The 15604-nt window shown below is 43.0% G+C and overlaps 1 protein-coding gene across 15 annotated transcripts in view; it reads left to right on the forward strand.

The window, feature by feature from the left end:
* ADGRL3 (adhesion G protein-coupled receptor L3) overlaps window positions 1–15604 on the forward strand; it is a 494343-nt gene that overhangs the window by 465205 nt on the left and 13534 nt on the right. For 8 of the 15 annotated variants that reach the window (XM_036381492.1, XM_036381482.2, XM_054514768.1 and 5 more), the window contains one exon: window positions 10941–11069. The exons of 4 other annotated variants lie outside the window; for them this stretch is intronic. In XM_036381492.1, coding sequence (XP_036237385.1) covers window positions 10941–11069 — 129 coding nt within the window. Of the gene's footprint in view, window positions 1–10940; window positions 11070–14495; window positions 14548–15604 lie in introns of all 15 variants that reach the window. 3 more of the 15 variants (XM_036381490.2, XM_054514770.1, XM_036381491.1) reach the window with 1 other exon arrangement.

The raw sequence follows: 15604 nt of genomic DNA on the forward strand, positions 1-15604 counted from the left end.
AGAGCAGAGTTGTGTCATGAGGGACAGCACCTGGGAGCTGAGGGAGAGTCAAGCACAGCCCAAACCCTCAGTGATTGTCCATTGTGCCACAGGGCATTAAGGCAGGAGCCCTGGACAAGGTGAGAGGATGAACCTGGTCCAGACCACCAGGAGATACTGGCAGAGAAAGGGCTGGAAAGTGAGCTACAAGGCAGGTCCAAGATCCAGGCAGGTGGCAGACACAAGGCAAGGGCTGGGTGCCCAGGGCCAGCAGGGCTGTGGCTTCCTGGTGGATCTCATTGAGATGACCAAGGCCTATGGTGGGGGTCGTAAGGACCTCAAAAGCTGTTGCAGATGGGAGCTCAGGACCCCTGGCAGCTCTTCCTGAAGGATGGTAAGTCTTGAACACAAATTCATCCTTGTGGCCCTAAGGGTCCATTCATGAGGGAGAAGGCCCTTGCCAGCAAACCCCATCAGGGTCATCGCAAAGCCCTCGGATCCCCAGTATTTGCACAACAGACTAGGAAAGCTGTGTTCATTCCCTGTCTGCTGCCATGCAAATGGGCTGAAATGGGATATGGAAATGAGGGTACTGTTTGTCACTCCCCCTTGCTTTTTCTTCCCAATGCATAAGTGCTGTTGCATGTTTCCTCTTCTGGGTAGCGTTCCAGAATAAATACTTGATTTCCCTTTGCTTTATTATTTCTCCTCTGTGTTTTTATGTCAACCACAAAGACTTAATCTGAAACACACACAGGAAAAAGGGAAATTATTGCTACTGTTTTCAGAGGTAAGCAGTTTAATGTCAAATTCATGTGGATTTCTTCATAATGAACAGAACAAATTGAGCTCAAATTCAAACAGTGGGAATCTGAGTCAGAGAGGAAAATTAAAATGAAGAACATTAATATCCTGATTTCTAGCCCAACCGAGACCTGATTGTTTCCTAAATGAAATCTCCCATCAAATTCCTTCCACCCACCCAAAAATATAATTAAGCTGTGACTTCCAGGCTGAAATCGTATCTGCACTGTGAATTCAGCAGGGACAGCTGTGTGTGTTGCAGAATTGTTTTCAGGTGGATTTACTTTCCTGCATTTTTCAGAAGCAGTTATTTAGAAAACACCGGTAGGAGGTTAAATTCTTCCTTTGGTAGGAGGCTGTCACTCTGGAAGACAGGAGGTATAGGTTAGCCCTGAGACAGTGCAATAAGTCAGGTTTTGGTCACCAAATCTGCCCTTTCTGCTGAGAGATGAGGGCTGCTGAATGTGTCTCAGTGCTGCAAGATCAAGAAGTTTCAGTTTAGCTGTCTGCAGGGGTGGTGGGTGCCATGGTGTGGACATAACTGGCCAATACAGCAGTGAAAACAAGGTGGAATTTGGTGTGGTAAAAAGCACCGGCAAGCAGGGGAGGAAGGAAAAGAAAAAAGAAAGAAAAAAAAAAAAAAAGAAAGGAGCAGAATTTGGATTCCCCAGGGATCTCAAACCCCATGCTTGGTACACTTCAAAGTGTGATTGCTGCTCATTATAACCCATTTGCCAGTGCTGACCTTTTGCTGCCTAGATAAAGCAGAGAGAAGGTGGAAATTTGGACAGTGGAAGTGCTAGGGTTGTCATGCATCAGCCTTTCTCAAGATGCTTGTTTGCTCCTTGATGGATTCATGTGACCAGTGTGACAGAGATTTCTGCTCAATTTATGTTGCATGTAAAACAAATAGCCAAGTTCTAGGAGAGGTGGAAGTGCCTCTGCTCATCTTGATAGGATATTCAGAGGACACCACCAAATGATCCATCACAGTCTGTCTACACACCTTTTACGTACTTTAACACCTATGGCTTTTCTTGTGGCTTGAAGATATTAGAGAATAGATACTTCCTCAATTTTCTTTGCATTTGTTGTATTTTTTTTACAGTTGGCAGCAAACAGTGCCCCAGTTTCTCCTGTTACTCTTGTAATTTCTTTCAGAGAGATCATTTTAGGGTGTGGGGACTTAGACATTTTAAATTAATGAGTTGTGGGTGATATGAACAAGCATGTTGGCAGCAGTGTTAATGGTCACTTTTCTCCCCATTATTTCTTGTTCCAGTTGTGGTTTTTGGGTAAGCAGTTTTAGTCCAGAGGACTCACAGGATGTCCAAGGTGCCTGCAGTTGCTCTCCTTGTTCCTGAATGCATCTGTAGATACCTGAAAGGAACTCACCAAAATATTCATGGATATAAAAATGCACATTATTCTTGGTTTCTGAGCACTTAACAACTCAAAAACAATTGGGCTAAAGAAAAGTGTCCATCTTCTGCAGACACTCTGGTCTTGTGAGTACCATCACTGCACAGCTGGGTTTTCAGTCATGCTCAGGGTTTGATGGATGTAAATGCAGAGGAATTCTCAAAGCTGAACCTGTGGTGGCCTTTGGCAGGGACAGCAGCCTCAGTGGCCATTCAGAGACCATCATCTGTCCATGTGCAAATCTCACTTCCTCACTGTCATTGCTTCAACTCTAAAACAAGGCACTCTCCCCCCAACCTGTCCCTTTGTGCAGAGTGCTGAGAGGTGTCAGTGCCTAATGTTGTCTGTGCTGACCATTGCTGAGTTGGCAGGGGCAACCTGCTGCATGAACCTGAGGGATGCAGCAGTCCTTGCCCTTGGGCATCACCCTTCACATTGCAAAGCCCTTAGTCCTGGGAAATTTATGTGTTTCAAGGGGTCCATCAGTCTTGCAGCCTGAAGGTCTCTGGTTTAGCCACAAACAGCAGCAGCAGTGCCAGTCTCTTCCCCCTCTGGAATATGATTAGATGCTCAGTTTCTAATTTTTTTTTTTAAGTCAAGGCTGCTACTTGAGAAAGGGGTTTTTGGAGGTGCATGTTGTTTGGTGGAAATCAGGGGGTAAGAAGCAGGGTAGAATCCCTGACAACACTTCCCTGCTAATCCAAAGGCAGCCTGTGGCCTGTTTTCCAGCATCTCATCCATCCACAGCTGCTCAAGTCCTACTCTTCACTGGGCAGATTGGTGTTCAAGGGTGCTCACTGTCCCAGCACCCGGGGTGCTTGTATTAGTGCTCACACCTCCAGGGACAGCCTGCAAAAGAAATAGCATAGTCCATTTATATCAGAACTTCAAAACTTCCAGTCTACCCACTGCAGGAGGCTGTTCCTTTACCTCTCCATCTCCCCACCACCGTTAGGCATTTTCCTAATGAAGCTCTTTGGTTTCACCCCTGCCCCTCCCCGCCCTTCTTCTTCTTCCATTCCCTGTTGTGACTCCTACATACACACTTACCCTCCCCTGACCCCATGGATACCCCTTCCTGGGACCCACTGCCCAGATGGAGGGTGTATTTGGAGGGAGTAATCCACGTGCCATTGCACCAGTTCTGTCACAAGGGATTGCTGTTTGTAAGCCAGAAATGTCTGCAACCCTGTTAAGCAACTGTTGGTTTGGCTAAATGTCAGCAACTGGCCTCAAAATGACCCATCCTGATAATCACATATGAAGTAAAGAGAAGTTCCAAGTAGGTGACAGCAGAGGAATATTTTCTCATTGTAAGGGAAAGTCATCAGCCTTTTGGACTAGCAAATTGGTTCTGGTGTTTCTTTTTCCCACCCCCCCCCCTTCTCAATCAGCTGTACATTTTATGCTAGAAAAATTATGATTTTCTGCATCAAGGATCAAAACTTAGGGAGTTTAACTCTTATTTCTGCCTATGTGCAAAATTAATCCCATTGTTGATATTCTCCTGGTTTATTTTGCCTCTCTGCTGCCTGGGACTGAGTTAGCTGAGATTTGTTGCAGTGATTTCAGTGAGTGACATGACATTCTTCCTCTGGGAGATATTATGAACTGGCTTTGATTTTAGGATTGACAGCCATATAATTGGAAGTTCAGTCATTAGGTGGATCAGCTTTAAAGAGGAAAAGTAAGGGCAAGGCAATTTCTGAAATCAGAGCAGGCTTTGGGGAGTATTAGATCTGGCAGAGTATTGCTGCAGAGCAGGCTTAATATGGTGACTGTGAAGGAGGCAGGAAGAAAGCATAGCTGCTTTTGTAGATTCCTGGAAGCATGGTCCAGTTTTCACCACAGGCAGGGCTCTCTGCACATCTTGGGTGAGGCCTCAGGTTTAGTGAGAAGTAATCATGAACAGGAACAATTAGGGATAATGCATGTTTGTATAGTTGAGATACAATGTGGTGTAAACCCTCATGAGGGGTAGTGGTGGTATAAAGAAATGTCCCATCCTGGAACAATGTTTCTGCTCCAAGCAGTGAAAAAGTTATTAACAAGTGAGCAAATACTTATAAATGGATGTGGACTAGCTGTGTGTTTTGAAAATGGCCTGCAGATTATAATCCAGCAAAGGTTTGTCATCTGAAATCATTGCCAAAGAAAGGAAGGGGAAAAGGAGACAAAGAAATACTTTCACTCCCCTGTCTCTGCATAAAAGCATGGGATGTTTCATGTGGCAGAAGATGGCCCAGAGCTTAACAACCTCATTTGCTGAAACTCCATTTCACTGCAGTCAGTATTAATAGCTTCACAATGAATAGATTAGATGCTGCAAGTGACAACAAACCTATTTGAGAGAAATTTAATAGGGAAGTTTATTGAAGTTTATTAACTGAATCCTGTTGGCTATGATAAGAACAGAGCTTGATAAATCTAAATGTCAGAGCATTTGTTGGAAGGAAGTTGGAAAAATACTGAAAATACCTGTTGTCCTCCAGCAAATATGTGTAAATTTGCTTGTCATAATTGCATTTATTGTTAGAACAGATTTTGAACACATGGAAGACCAGGATTCATTAAATACTTGAAAGCTCTACCTGTAGAAAAGAGCACAGTGCTGGTAAGGAAAGTCTCAAAGAAAACTAGAGTTTTGACTCCTAAAAACCTACTTTTGTTTCCCTGGGAGCAAACTGGAATAAGTTAATAGTGAGTGAAGTATAAAACCAGCCAGAATTTACAAACTGAAATCACTGCAGAGAGGCCATTCCAGTAACACTCGAGTCTGAGCTATTCACTGCACTTTGGGTAAGGCAGAGTGTGTTATGGGGTTGTTTTAGTGGACACTTAGAGGAAGACTGAGCTCTTACCACATCATTTGTATCCAAGCTAAATCATGTCCCCTGATAGCTCAGGAACTGTTCTACCTTCAGGGAATGGTCCATGTTCTCCCTGGCTGTCACTTGTCCCTGCAGGGCAGTCTGAAGTCAAAGACATGACGTGCAAGAAGCTGAGGGACCTGGTTTATGGTGGATGTGAACCACAACATAAGTTGGGTGTTCCAGGGGTCAGAACAGCCAGGAGTACAGCACTGTGCCCTTACCTAGTGGAAAGGGAGCCATATTGCTGGCAAAACTGGGAGGAAACAGGACTGAGATTGATTGAAAACACAGCAGTACATGTAATTCCTCCTGAAACAAACAAAAAAAGCCCAAGAAAATCTACATTTTGGAATTGCTGGGTCAGAGGCAATGAAACATTTTGTTATGACGCAGATGTGCTTTTTATAAATTATTTCTGTTTCTACTCTAATAAAAAGTTGAAATAATACAAAAAGTCAAAGTCAGCTTTTATACCAGCCACTCTTCTGGAACAAAAAGTGAAAACATTTAATTTGGAAAATACTGATTTTGTATGGACATTTTTAAAGCATTGAAGAGTTCACCCAAATAAATTTGTAAGCTGGTCCATTCTCCTTTCTCAGCAAAACTGCTCTTCTGTCACATCTGCTCAGCAGTGGGGGAGTCTCTCCAATCCCCTGCTAAAATGCACATACCAAAAATATTTCGGTATGAAATTGAAAAGAGCAGAAGTCAAGGAATATACATGGTGGTGGTGTTGCCTGTGCAGACAGATGATCCCTGCAGTGCTGCTCAAACCCTTTCAGCCAGGCAGAGCCGTGGTGAGTAACAGTATTATTCAGAAAATCTGGAGGAGCAGTTGAATCCATTTCCCTTCCAGCTGGGTAGACTATGCAGATGATTCAAGGTAACCTGTGTGGCTTTGTCAGCCAGCTGCCCACAAGAAATTTTTTGAATTTTATTCCTGAGTGATGCAGTCTAGAGTCTGGCAACATGTGCTTCTCATCATAATTTTCATCCCTTGCTTTCAGTGAGTGAATAAACCACACTTGTGTTTAACAAGGTGCAGTTTTCCCATACAGTCATTACACATGTCTCTTCCAAAAATTATCTCTGCATTCAATGTTGTCCTGCATCAAAGACATCAATTTCTGCCTTAGAAAGGAAAGAAAAAGGTTCCATTTGGTTGCATACTGTCATTAAAATAATACCTACTTTCATAGCCACAGAAAGCAGCTAAGTGTCGCTATCTGAATCCTTTGTGTCTGGTTACAGTGATGTTAAAACTTGTGGGATTTTTATCTTCTTTGTCCTGGTCGGTTTTCCTAACAGTTTTTCTTAGTTTGTAAGTCAAAAGTGCAACCCCCCAGATCTCCCCCTGCACCCTGAGCACAGGCCATGGCTTCTTCTGGCCTTTTAAATCCAGTACAGCTGGACCTGTGGTGCTTGGATCATGAGGATCACTGGTGCTGTGAGAGGAGCAGGAGCATCTGCATCTTACCCAGCAAATACTTGCCTTCTGAAAGACCATCATTTCTTTCTACTTGTGATCACAGCCTGCAAATCCTTCACTTGAGGAAATCTAGCCTCAGGAAGCCTTGAACTGAGCACTGGCCTTTCCAGAAATCTAAATTTAAATGTAATTTTGGATATTAGAGCTGACCTGGTAGTTGTGTTTTGCTCTGAACTCTGGTTGAATACCAGTGGAAACAAGGAGACTTGGGACTGCAGTTGGACCAATGTGATTGCAGGGACCATTTTTGTAGAGGTGTGAGTTCTGCTGTTAAATGTTTGCTGGTTGTGATGATATCATCATGCTGTAAAAAAAGGTGAACCTATGGGTTTGAACCCATCTTTTTTCCATGCCCCCACACGTATACAGCATGATAGGGGTTTGGAGACAGAATGCATTTGCTTTCAGTGGGGTGCCTTTGACTAGCAGAACTGGAGGCGATTCAGCACAGCTGGATAGGAGGCAGTTTCCCTAACTAAATAAAGAGTGGTGGCTGTGGGCCGGGCTTAGGTGGTGCAGCAGATGGCAAAGGAGGGATTCATATAGGGGCTGCTATTGCTGGAATGTAGGAAAGCAAGGATGACACAGAGCCATGGGGTTTGCTGGGAGGGGTCTGTGTTGCACCACAGATGCTGAGAGCTGAGGATCCAGCAGTAAGTGAACAAATAAAAGTAAGTGATGATTACTGCTGCCTGCTGAAGACATTAGGCACATCACCAATGCCAGGCCTGACAGCTGCCAGGGTTCCCTTCCCAAGAGTGCTCTGACAGGGAGGAGATTCCAGGTGGTCAACAGGCACTTGCAGCCCTGATCTTTCTGGTTTTTGGGCCCCTGGACGTGCAGTGACCTTTGTAATTGCAGCCCCAGTGACGCACACCTGCGCACAGGACTGCAGAATAACCCTCCTTGCTGTCCCCCATGGTGTTTTGGGAGAGCAGGCTGCTATGATCCCGTGCCTGCTTTATTGGGGTTTTGTTGGCTTTCTATTACCAAGGCTATTTTCATGCAAATGAGGTCATAGTTCCATAGTCTACCTGCTCCTTCTGCTCCTGCCTCATCTGCAGCCCTAATCCGCTCTTCCTAATAGTCCCGTTGGTTGCTATAGCAATGATAAAGTTGTATGAAAAAGCCAGGATGATACTTAAATGTATGTCTGGTATTACATTTTTCATTTTTTCTCCTGGGAAAGAGAAACCAAATAATGAGAGGTTTGCTGGGCTTTTGTTGGTTTTTTTTTTGTTTTGTTTTGTTTTGGGGGTTTTTTTTGGTGTATTACTGTTTTATCAAAAGCTTTAACTGTGGGCTTTTTGGACCTTGGATGCAATCTTCTCTCAGCACCCTTTTAGGCTGGGAATTTTGCAACTCAAGAGCAGGTAGTAAGAAACAAGAACCCAAATTTATGAATACAGGGTACATGGAATTTTGTATTTAAGATGCCAAAGTTACTTTTATTGTGTCCTGCACAGAGTAAGAAGTTTGACAGTTCATCATGGTAGGAACCTAAGCTGCAGAGTGCTTGGTCTCTGAAAGTATTGAAAGATATCTGAACATGTTAGCTAGAGGGTTTGTTTTGGATTTGCACCAGGAGACTTACTCAGCACTGCCCCTGAAAGTGGCATTTTGAACAGTAAATTAAATCTTTGAACAGTAAATTAAAATCTTTAAGAAATCTAGAGAGAGGAAAGCAGAAGATGGAGTATTTTTGCTCCGTTGCTGCATACAGGAATGGGTGGCTGTAGTACCAAGCCCTATCTTTTACACACATGAGAGCAAAAATTACTTACTTATTCTGTATTTTCAACTTTTTTTTGCGAAGTTTGTAGTTAGAATCATGGATATGTATTAAAAGTTGTCTGAAAGAGCCATATTTGTGTGAATTCAGCTCATTCCAGAGCCCACCACGTTGGCAAATGTAAGCAAGCAAAACCTACATTTAAGTGCTTACACAGATCCCTTCTTTCTTGTCCCAGTCCGAAGCATCCCCCATGCAAAAACAGCTTCTCCTGCCCAGCCATGGTGGGATCAGCTTGTTCCTGCCTGCTGGGGCTCACTAGACAAGATCAGGCCATGGATGTATTTCTAGCAGTTGGCATTTAAAGACACCTCGAGCTAAACTGCTCAAAAGCCCACCATGGATATATTTTTCATATCAATTCTCATAGGGACTGAGTTGGAGATTGGGTTAAATCTCAGATGGGAGGTTTATATCACTTCTGAGTTTATGGCTGACATTAACTCTGGACTTTCTCATTACTTGTATAAAAGTGAGCCCCTTTTTGAATCTTTTATGGCCTGACTTGATTAAAAGTGGGATGAAAGCAGAAACAATTTTAATGGCCTTAGTGCTTACTGGTATAAAACTAGCGCAAGAAGAGAAATTGTTCCTACAGTCCCTCATCCCAGATGAATGTGAGATTGAGAGAAAACACATTACCAGAAAGAAAGAATTGACTCGTTTACCTATTAGTTACATTCAAGGTTACTTAGTTAAGCGTTCATATAATGTTTTCTTACAGGAGACAGCTTTGTTTCCTTATTTTCAAACACAGCAGCTCATCTTGCTTTCCATCAGCATAGACAAAAATATCAGGTGAGAGAAAACAAGTTGTTTTTTTCCAGCTGCATGTGTCGAGGAGCCTCCCTGGCATGCAGCCCCCATAAAACACTGCCTTCTACTTTGTCCTGTGCTCAAAAGACCAATTCAGTGACCTGCTAATGCCATACGCCTGGGGCTGGGAAGTGCTGGGGGATGATGGGGGAGAGGCAAGAAACTGTCTGCTCCCTCCTCTACCTGCAGAGACATGGGGAAATTTCATCCCAGGCCTGCATACAAGCACGGCAGCCTCCACCTAGCCTGAGGTTTGGCCAGTTTTTGCCTTTCTGTAAATAATAAGTAGGTGTGAGCTTTCAGAGAACTCCCTGCTAAGGGGATTTCTACTAGCCAGAGGTCCTCAGGGCTTATATATCCTCAGCAACTCCATCCAAAGTGATTGTACCCAGTGCCCTACATGCCCCACAAAGACAGCCTTCACCTCAGCACAGGGCCGGCCACCTCCACACCTAAAAGAGGCAAATGGGGTCTCCATGCCTCAGACACTGGTAAAAGCATTCCTGAAAGGGTTCCTGGTTTTGAGGATTGGCTTTTCAGTTACTTCTTTGGGTTGAGGCTATCAAATGTTGGTGACAGCCAGGTCATCTGAGCCCTCTGACAGTCCTGTGCTTACTAGCTCTAGTTGCCCCCCGATGACTTACTTTCCTGGTGGAAAGGTTTTGTCTTTACAGTTTAGTCCTGGAGGTTAAAAACCATGGACATCCTTCCTGCTCTAGAACTTAGTAGGAATGGCCCTGAAGGGCATGTTTTTTTTATTCTGTCATGTCTCTGTAGATTAGACGAGGTTCAGAGCAAGGGTTTAAGGGTTTTTCATCCTGTAGGTCAGCTGAAAGGTAGGGGGAGACTTTGCTTGCTGGATTGATGCCTGCAATAGGAATTGCAGCCACCTGCCAAGCCATGATGATCCCAAAAAGCACAGGTCCAGAGGCTGCATCTCCAAGGGATAAACCAAAGATCAAAGGACAACTGTTGGCTGAGTGCTTGGAAACAGCAGCGAAGAGGTGCTGGAGTGGTGAAACAAGGTGTTTGTGGGGCACACAGAAAGCCTTGCGACATGCACTTCATGGCCACTCTCGTTCCTGATAGAAATGCCTGGCAGAGCTGTAGTGCTCTCACCTTCCAGGATGGATTCAGGTGGTTGTGGATGCTCTTGATGGTGATATCAGAGAAGCAGCTGAAGTGAAACTTGCCCTCTTAGACATGAGAAACAGCTGCTGTCTGAGAAATGCTGAGAGCCTTTGGAGAGGCTGCATTCTCCATCCTTTCTCTTCAATTCTGCTTTTTTGATTTAGATGTGTTGCGAAGGTCTGGCAAAAGAGATCCTAGCACATAGTGGGAGTTGAATGTGCTGTTGTCTGTTAGTCATTATGTATATATTTTTTTTATTCATTTGGCACTTTCCGGAGAGTTTTTCCCCCCACATTGTGTAGGCTGCCATCTTCCTTTCTTTCTTTGTAGCAAGCATGTGGGCGCAGCCTTGCTTACACTCCGAGCAACTGGGGAACCACCATAAATGTAGCTTATCCGCTTTCTGATACATTTTCTTTTGCGTTGGTTTGGATTTGTGCATCGTCAGTAACATCTGTTCTGCTTTAGTGGCATACAGTTTTCCGAGTCTAATTAGCTGGCTGCTTGTAATCAGGACTATTTCAACTGTTGTCATTCTGAATGTTCTTTTTCCCTTTTTTTTAATACCACATTTGCCTGATTGACCTTTTTTGTTGTTTTTTTTCTCTGTCTTTCTATCGGGCTGCTCCAGGAGCCATGGCTAATCATCTTATAACCAATGCTCTGCTTCGTCCTCATGGCACTAACAACCCTTATAATACATTGCTCGGGGAATCGGCGGTCTATAACAACCCTTCTGTCAGCATGTACAACGCACAAGGTGTGCTGGAGTTTCTCTCTAATTTTTCTAGTGAGAATTCCATTTTCTGTGGCTTATTTTGGCCCATTTCTTTCTTTTTTTTCTTCCTTTTACTTTTTCTCTCCCCACGCACACACACTTTTTTTTTTGGAACTGGGCACAAAAAAAAGATCCTCTCTCCTCCCTTTCATTTCAATGCATCTTTCCATCTTCCAGATGCTATTTTTCCATGAGCAATCCAATTCACTTTGAAAGACTTTTGTCAGTTTTACTCAAAGCATTCACAGTATTTTGATTTTGATTTTTTTTTTCAGTCTCCTTGCTTTTGTATTGTTTTGGACTTGTGTGTGTGTGTGTGTTTTGTCAGACACATCCATTCCTCTCTTTGTTGTCAGCGCATTTCCTTGTTAAACCATTCATTTCAGAAACAGGAACACCACTGAAGGTAAGTGAAGCTAAACTGGCCTTTGCCACCAAAGCTGCTCTCATTTGAAATGGCCTGCAGAAATGTGGCCAGCAGTGCGCTGGTTTGCACAGGGAGTAAAATGCAAAATAAAACTGCCCTTGATCTCTTAAGAAAAATGACACTTGAAGCAAGAATTGTAGGCCAGCTCCAAAGAGCAGAGCTGAGATAAGAAATGTTTTGCCGTTTGCATTTATACATTTTATCTGTGTTGTTAGGGGGAAAAAATAATCGAAAGAAGGTGTAGTGAATCTAGATAATATTTGATATCCTCCTTTTGGCAACAGAAAAGAGACAGGCAGAGTCAGTTGTACCTAATGGAGGTTTCTGCTATGGAAATCACTCTCTTGTCACCTACATGTTTGTCTCTGCTCTGGCTTCTGTGGGAGGGGACAATGTTTGTAAGCTGATGTCCTGGTGCTTCTGTGAGGGAGAGGCAGATGTGTTTAAGTAGGGCTTGAGGAGGAGATGGGGAGTGTGGAGCTCTGACAGCTCCTGTCTCTTTGTGGCTCCATCCTGCTCTGCCCTTTCCATGGGAGGTTTTTTTGGTCTTCCTTGTAAGGTGGCTGAATCACTGCAGAGTAGCACTGCATTCCAGTGCAAGTGTGCCAGCACTCTGTCAGCTCTCCGCTCTCAATGAAGGCATCACTTCCCAGTAAAGGATATCTAAGAGAGGGAAAATAATGATGGTGTCCTGGTTCAGAGTAGTCAACCCAGGACAGATGGTTATAATGCAAGCAAGAAAGCCCCCTTTGTACTCTGGCAGCATGTTGTTTATAACAGAAATAGATGTTGAACTGTATCAGTAGGGCATTTGCATTCAAAGCACAAAGAAAGCACATGTGTTTGACCTTTTTCCTGTTTATTAATTTCCTAAACTATGCTAACTTTGTGCAATAAATTTGTTTCCAAGAATGCTTTTTTGAAAAGGGGCTGCTGTTAAACATGAAATGCTCTGAATTTTAAGATTTTCAGTGTACTGCAAATGTGGAAATGAGCTTTGATGTTCTGACTAGTTTCTCGCATGATAACCTTGAGGTATGGGAGTCTTTTAAATCAAATGGCAACAGGTAATGCTGGGTCAGCATTCACCTTAAGAGGAATCCTGATGTTCAGGTCTGGGTGCTTCTGCCCAGGCAATATGGGCATAAATGTGTGTTACATTTATTTTAATAATTTTATGGTCTTCAAATTTTTAATACTAGAATCTGATACAGTTACCTGAGCTAACAGAATGTTATTACACAAAAACAGCATAATTTTTTTGCAAGTGCTATTCTGTTCAACACAGTTAGATAAGTAACAGAGAAACCTGTCCAGGCTTCATCCATGGGAGGTGAAGAAAGAGAATGGGACCACCCTGGTCCCATTTAAGCTCCTGGAGCTTTGCCATTGACTTCAGAAGGAGCAGAACCTAACCCATTGTTTTCAGGAGGCTGTGAGTTAATTAATGACCACAGGACTGCTATAGCTATTAGTTTTCAAACTGGTTTAGGTCCCTGGACAATTACAAACTGTGAATATTAGGAGATCCTGTGGCAGAAATGAAGGGTAGAAAAACCAACCAGGCCTAGTGGTCTTGGTGACCCTCTGGGGATGCTGCACCAGCAGGAATGCTAAAGCCAGGAGAGTGCATTGTAACAGTAGATGCTGTCATCATCTCTGGGTGTGCCTTGGCTGTGGCTGGCGTGCAGTGAGGCATTGTAAGCTAACAGCATCCAACTAACTCATTCCACATCACTAAGGCCGTGACTTTTTTTTTTTGCACATTCATTTACCACTTCTGGTGCTGGCCATGGATGGGGCAGGACACCCTAAGGAACAAGGGACTGATCTGGTCCACCTGTTTCTTTTCCCCTCCCCAGATACATCTTTTAAAATACTGTCTCTGCTTAAGCCAAAGCTGCCACATCTGTGGCAGGCAATCACCAGGGACAGGAAGTTCTAAAAATTACCCTTGAAAAGAGGTGGGGAATCAGACCATAAAAGGCCAAATTCCAGTGACATAAACAATTCCTTGATAGGACACAGAGTGTAGAGGGAGGAGGAGGTAGGTGAGGGGCCAAGTGCTCACTGTCATTGGAAGCTGAGGGACATACGCTGGCTCAGTCTCTCCAAAGCAGGAAAACATCCCAACACCTTTGGTCAGAATTAATTTTGAGAGAAGGTGTCCACAAGCATTAATGACCATTAGCAAGCTGTATACTTAAAATCCAACAGACAGCTGAGGAGTGGGAAGCTGAGCATTATCACTGGCTCTTCATCTTGTTCTCTGACTTTTCTTGTTTTAAGCCTTTCTTAATAGTTTCCTTTAGCAGTGTCATTATTCAAACTACTATTCCTCTTTTTTTTTGTTTGTTTCTTTTTTTGCCAAGTCCATGTAGTTTGCCATATGTTTGGTTAAAGTAAAAATCAGACTGGCCAAAGTTTGTAAAATGCCAGCAGCCCCATGATGAGCAAAGTCATACTCTTACAAAGCACTGTTGCAAAAGATGGACGGCAAAACATTTTTAGCAAGGAAACAGAATTCAGTTTCAGCTACCAGGGGTTATTATACCTAACAGTAAGTAAAGCCATTCATTTTAAGACTTTGGAAGTAACATTGACAGTGCCTGTCTTTTCAAGCATGACCGTTACCAGCTTTAGACTTTTCTTAAATTTCCTGGCATTATTTCTTCATTTGTGTTGCACGCTGAACATTTTATAATGGCTTTGGAAAACAGTTTAAATGTGATAATTTTTTTAAATAAAAATGTAGACTATTGACTATTGCGCGTAAAATATTTTTTTTTCTGTCTAAAATGTCAATATTTTTAACCTGAAATAAACCTTGTAACAAATTCATGTATTCTGGGCAGTGGAAATTATTTCCGTTAACTCTCTTTTCTGCATATCATCAATTTGCTTTTTACTCATGTTTCTCCTACTGTCGCTGTAAGCTTACTTGTTGTTTTTTCTTTCCTTTTCTTCATGCTGTCGTTTAGAGCCCTACAGAGAGACAAGTATGGGAGTAAAGCTAAACATTGCATATCAAATGTAATTTTTTTTAGTTCACTTTTATTGCATCACATATAGATGATGTAGTTAATAAAGGAAATTAATCTCACAGTTTTGAAATCAAAAGACTATGAATAGACATGTATATATATGTGTATGCGTGTGAATGTATGTATGTATATATATATGTATGTGTACATATATATATATATAGATGAGATTAGATGATGCTTCCTTTGTTTATTTCTCATTTTTGTGATATCGTTTACCCAGCATAGTTTCTCGTTTAGTTGTGTATGCTTTTTATGCTTTTTTTTTTTCTCCAATTTCATGTTTTTATTTGCGAGGTCATGGCATTTTTATATGGTGTGTTTCATTGCAGCCTCCACTCTGTTCTCACCTGCAATGCCTCCCATTTTATTTCTGCACCAAACCCCAGATCTATGCATTGGCAGCAGGAGCACAGTGCTCAGTGCCTCAATGCATACCTTACTCAGCATAACCATCAAACAGATGCTGTTGTACCTGTCACCCATTACATACAGCCCTCCCCCAAAAATGCTCACTTTTCATTTCTCCCCAAGCATCGTGACTCGGTTGGAGAGCTTTCACCGTGAAAATCAACGGCTTTGCTCTATGTCTGTGATGGCTAGTTGATCTTTTGGCATAGCTCCCTCATTTGCTGGGGAACCCAGGATACAACAGCACCCTCTAAGCTTCAGAAACCCAAAAGGTGACCGACACATTTGGGGCATTTCATTCAAAAGCAAGAAGAAGCCTTCAGTAGCGCTATCCAGCCCTTGACATACAGCAACTACTCCATCGCAGATATAGACTGAATCCTGTATTTTCAGAAGGTACACATGCCATGTACTAAGCATGGTATGAGCAACTGTTCATCTGAAATTGTCAGTTTAATGGCTTCTCTGATCCACTGTGCCTTGCTGGGAGTTGCTTGCCAGTTTTTGGCAATGCCTGAAGCCCTTAGCTGAGAGGTCAATAAGTTATTTCATGCATCCCCATGCCTGTTCTCCTTCCAAGGAGACCAGTGATCCCAAAAAAGAAAGCATGGTGGCTTAACTGCTGGGGCTGATTT

The sequence above is a fragment of the Molothrus ater genome, chromosome 4, assembly GCF_012460135.2.
Source record: "Molothrus ater isolate BHLD 08-10-18 breed brown headed cowbird chromosome 4, BPBGC_Mater_1.1, whole genome shotgun sequence".
Lineage (NCBI taxonomy): Eukaryota > Metazoa > Chordata > Aves > Passeriformes > Icteridae > Molothrus > Molothrus ater.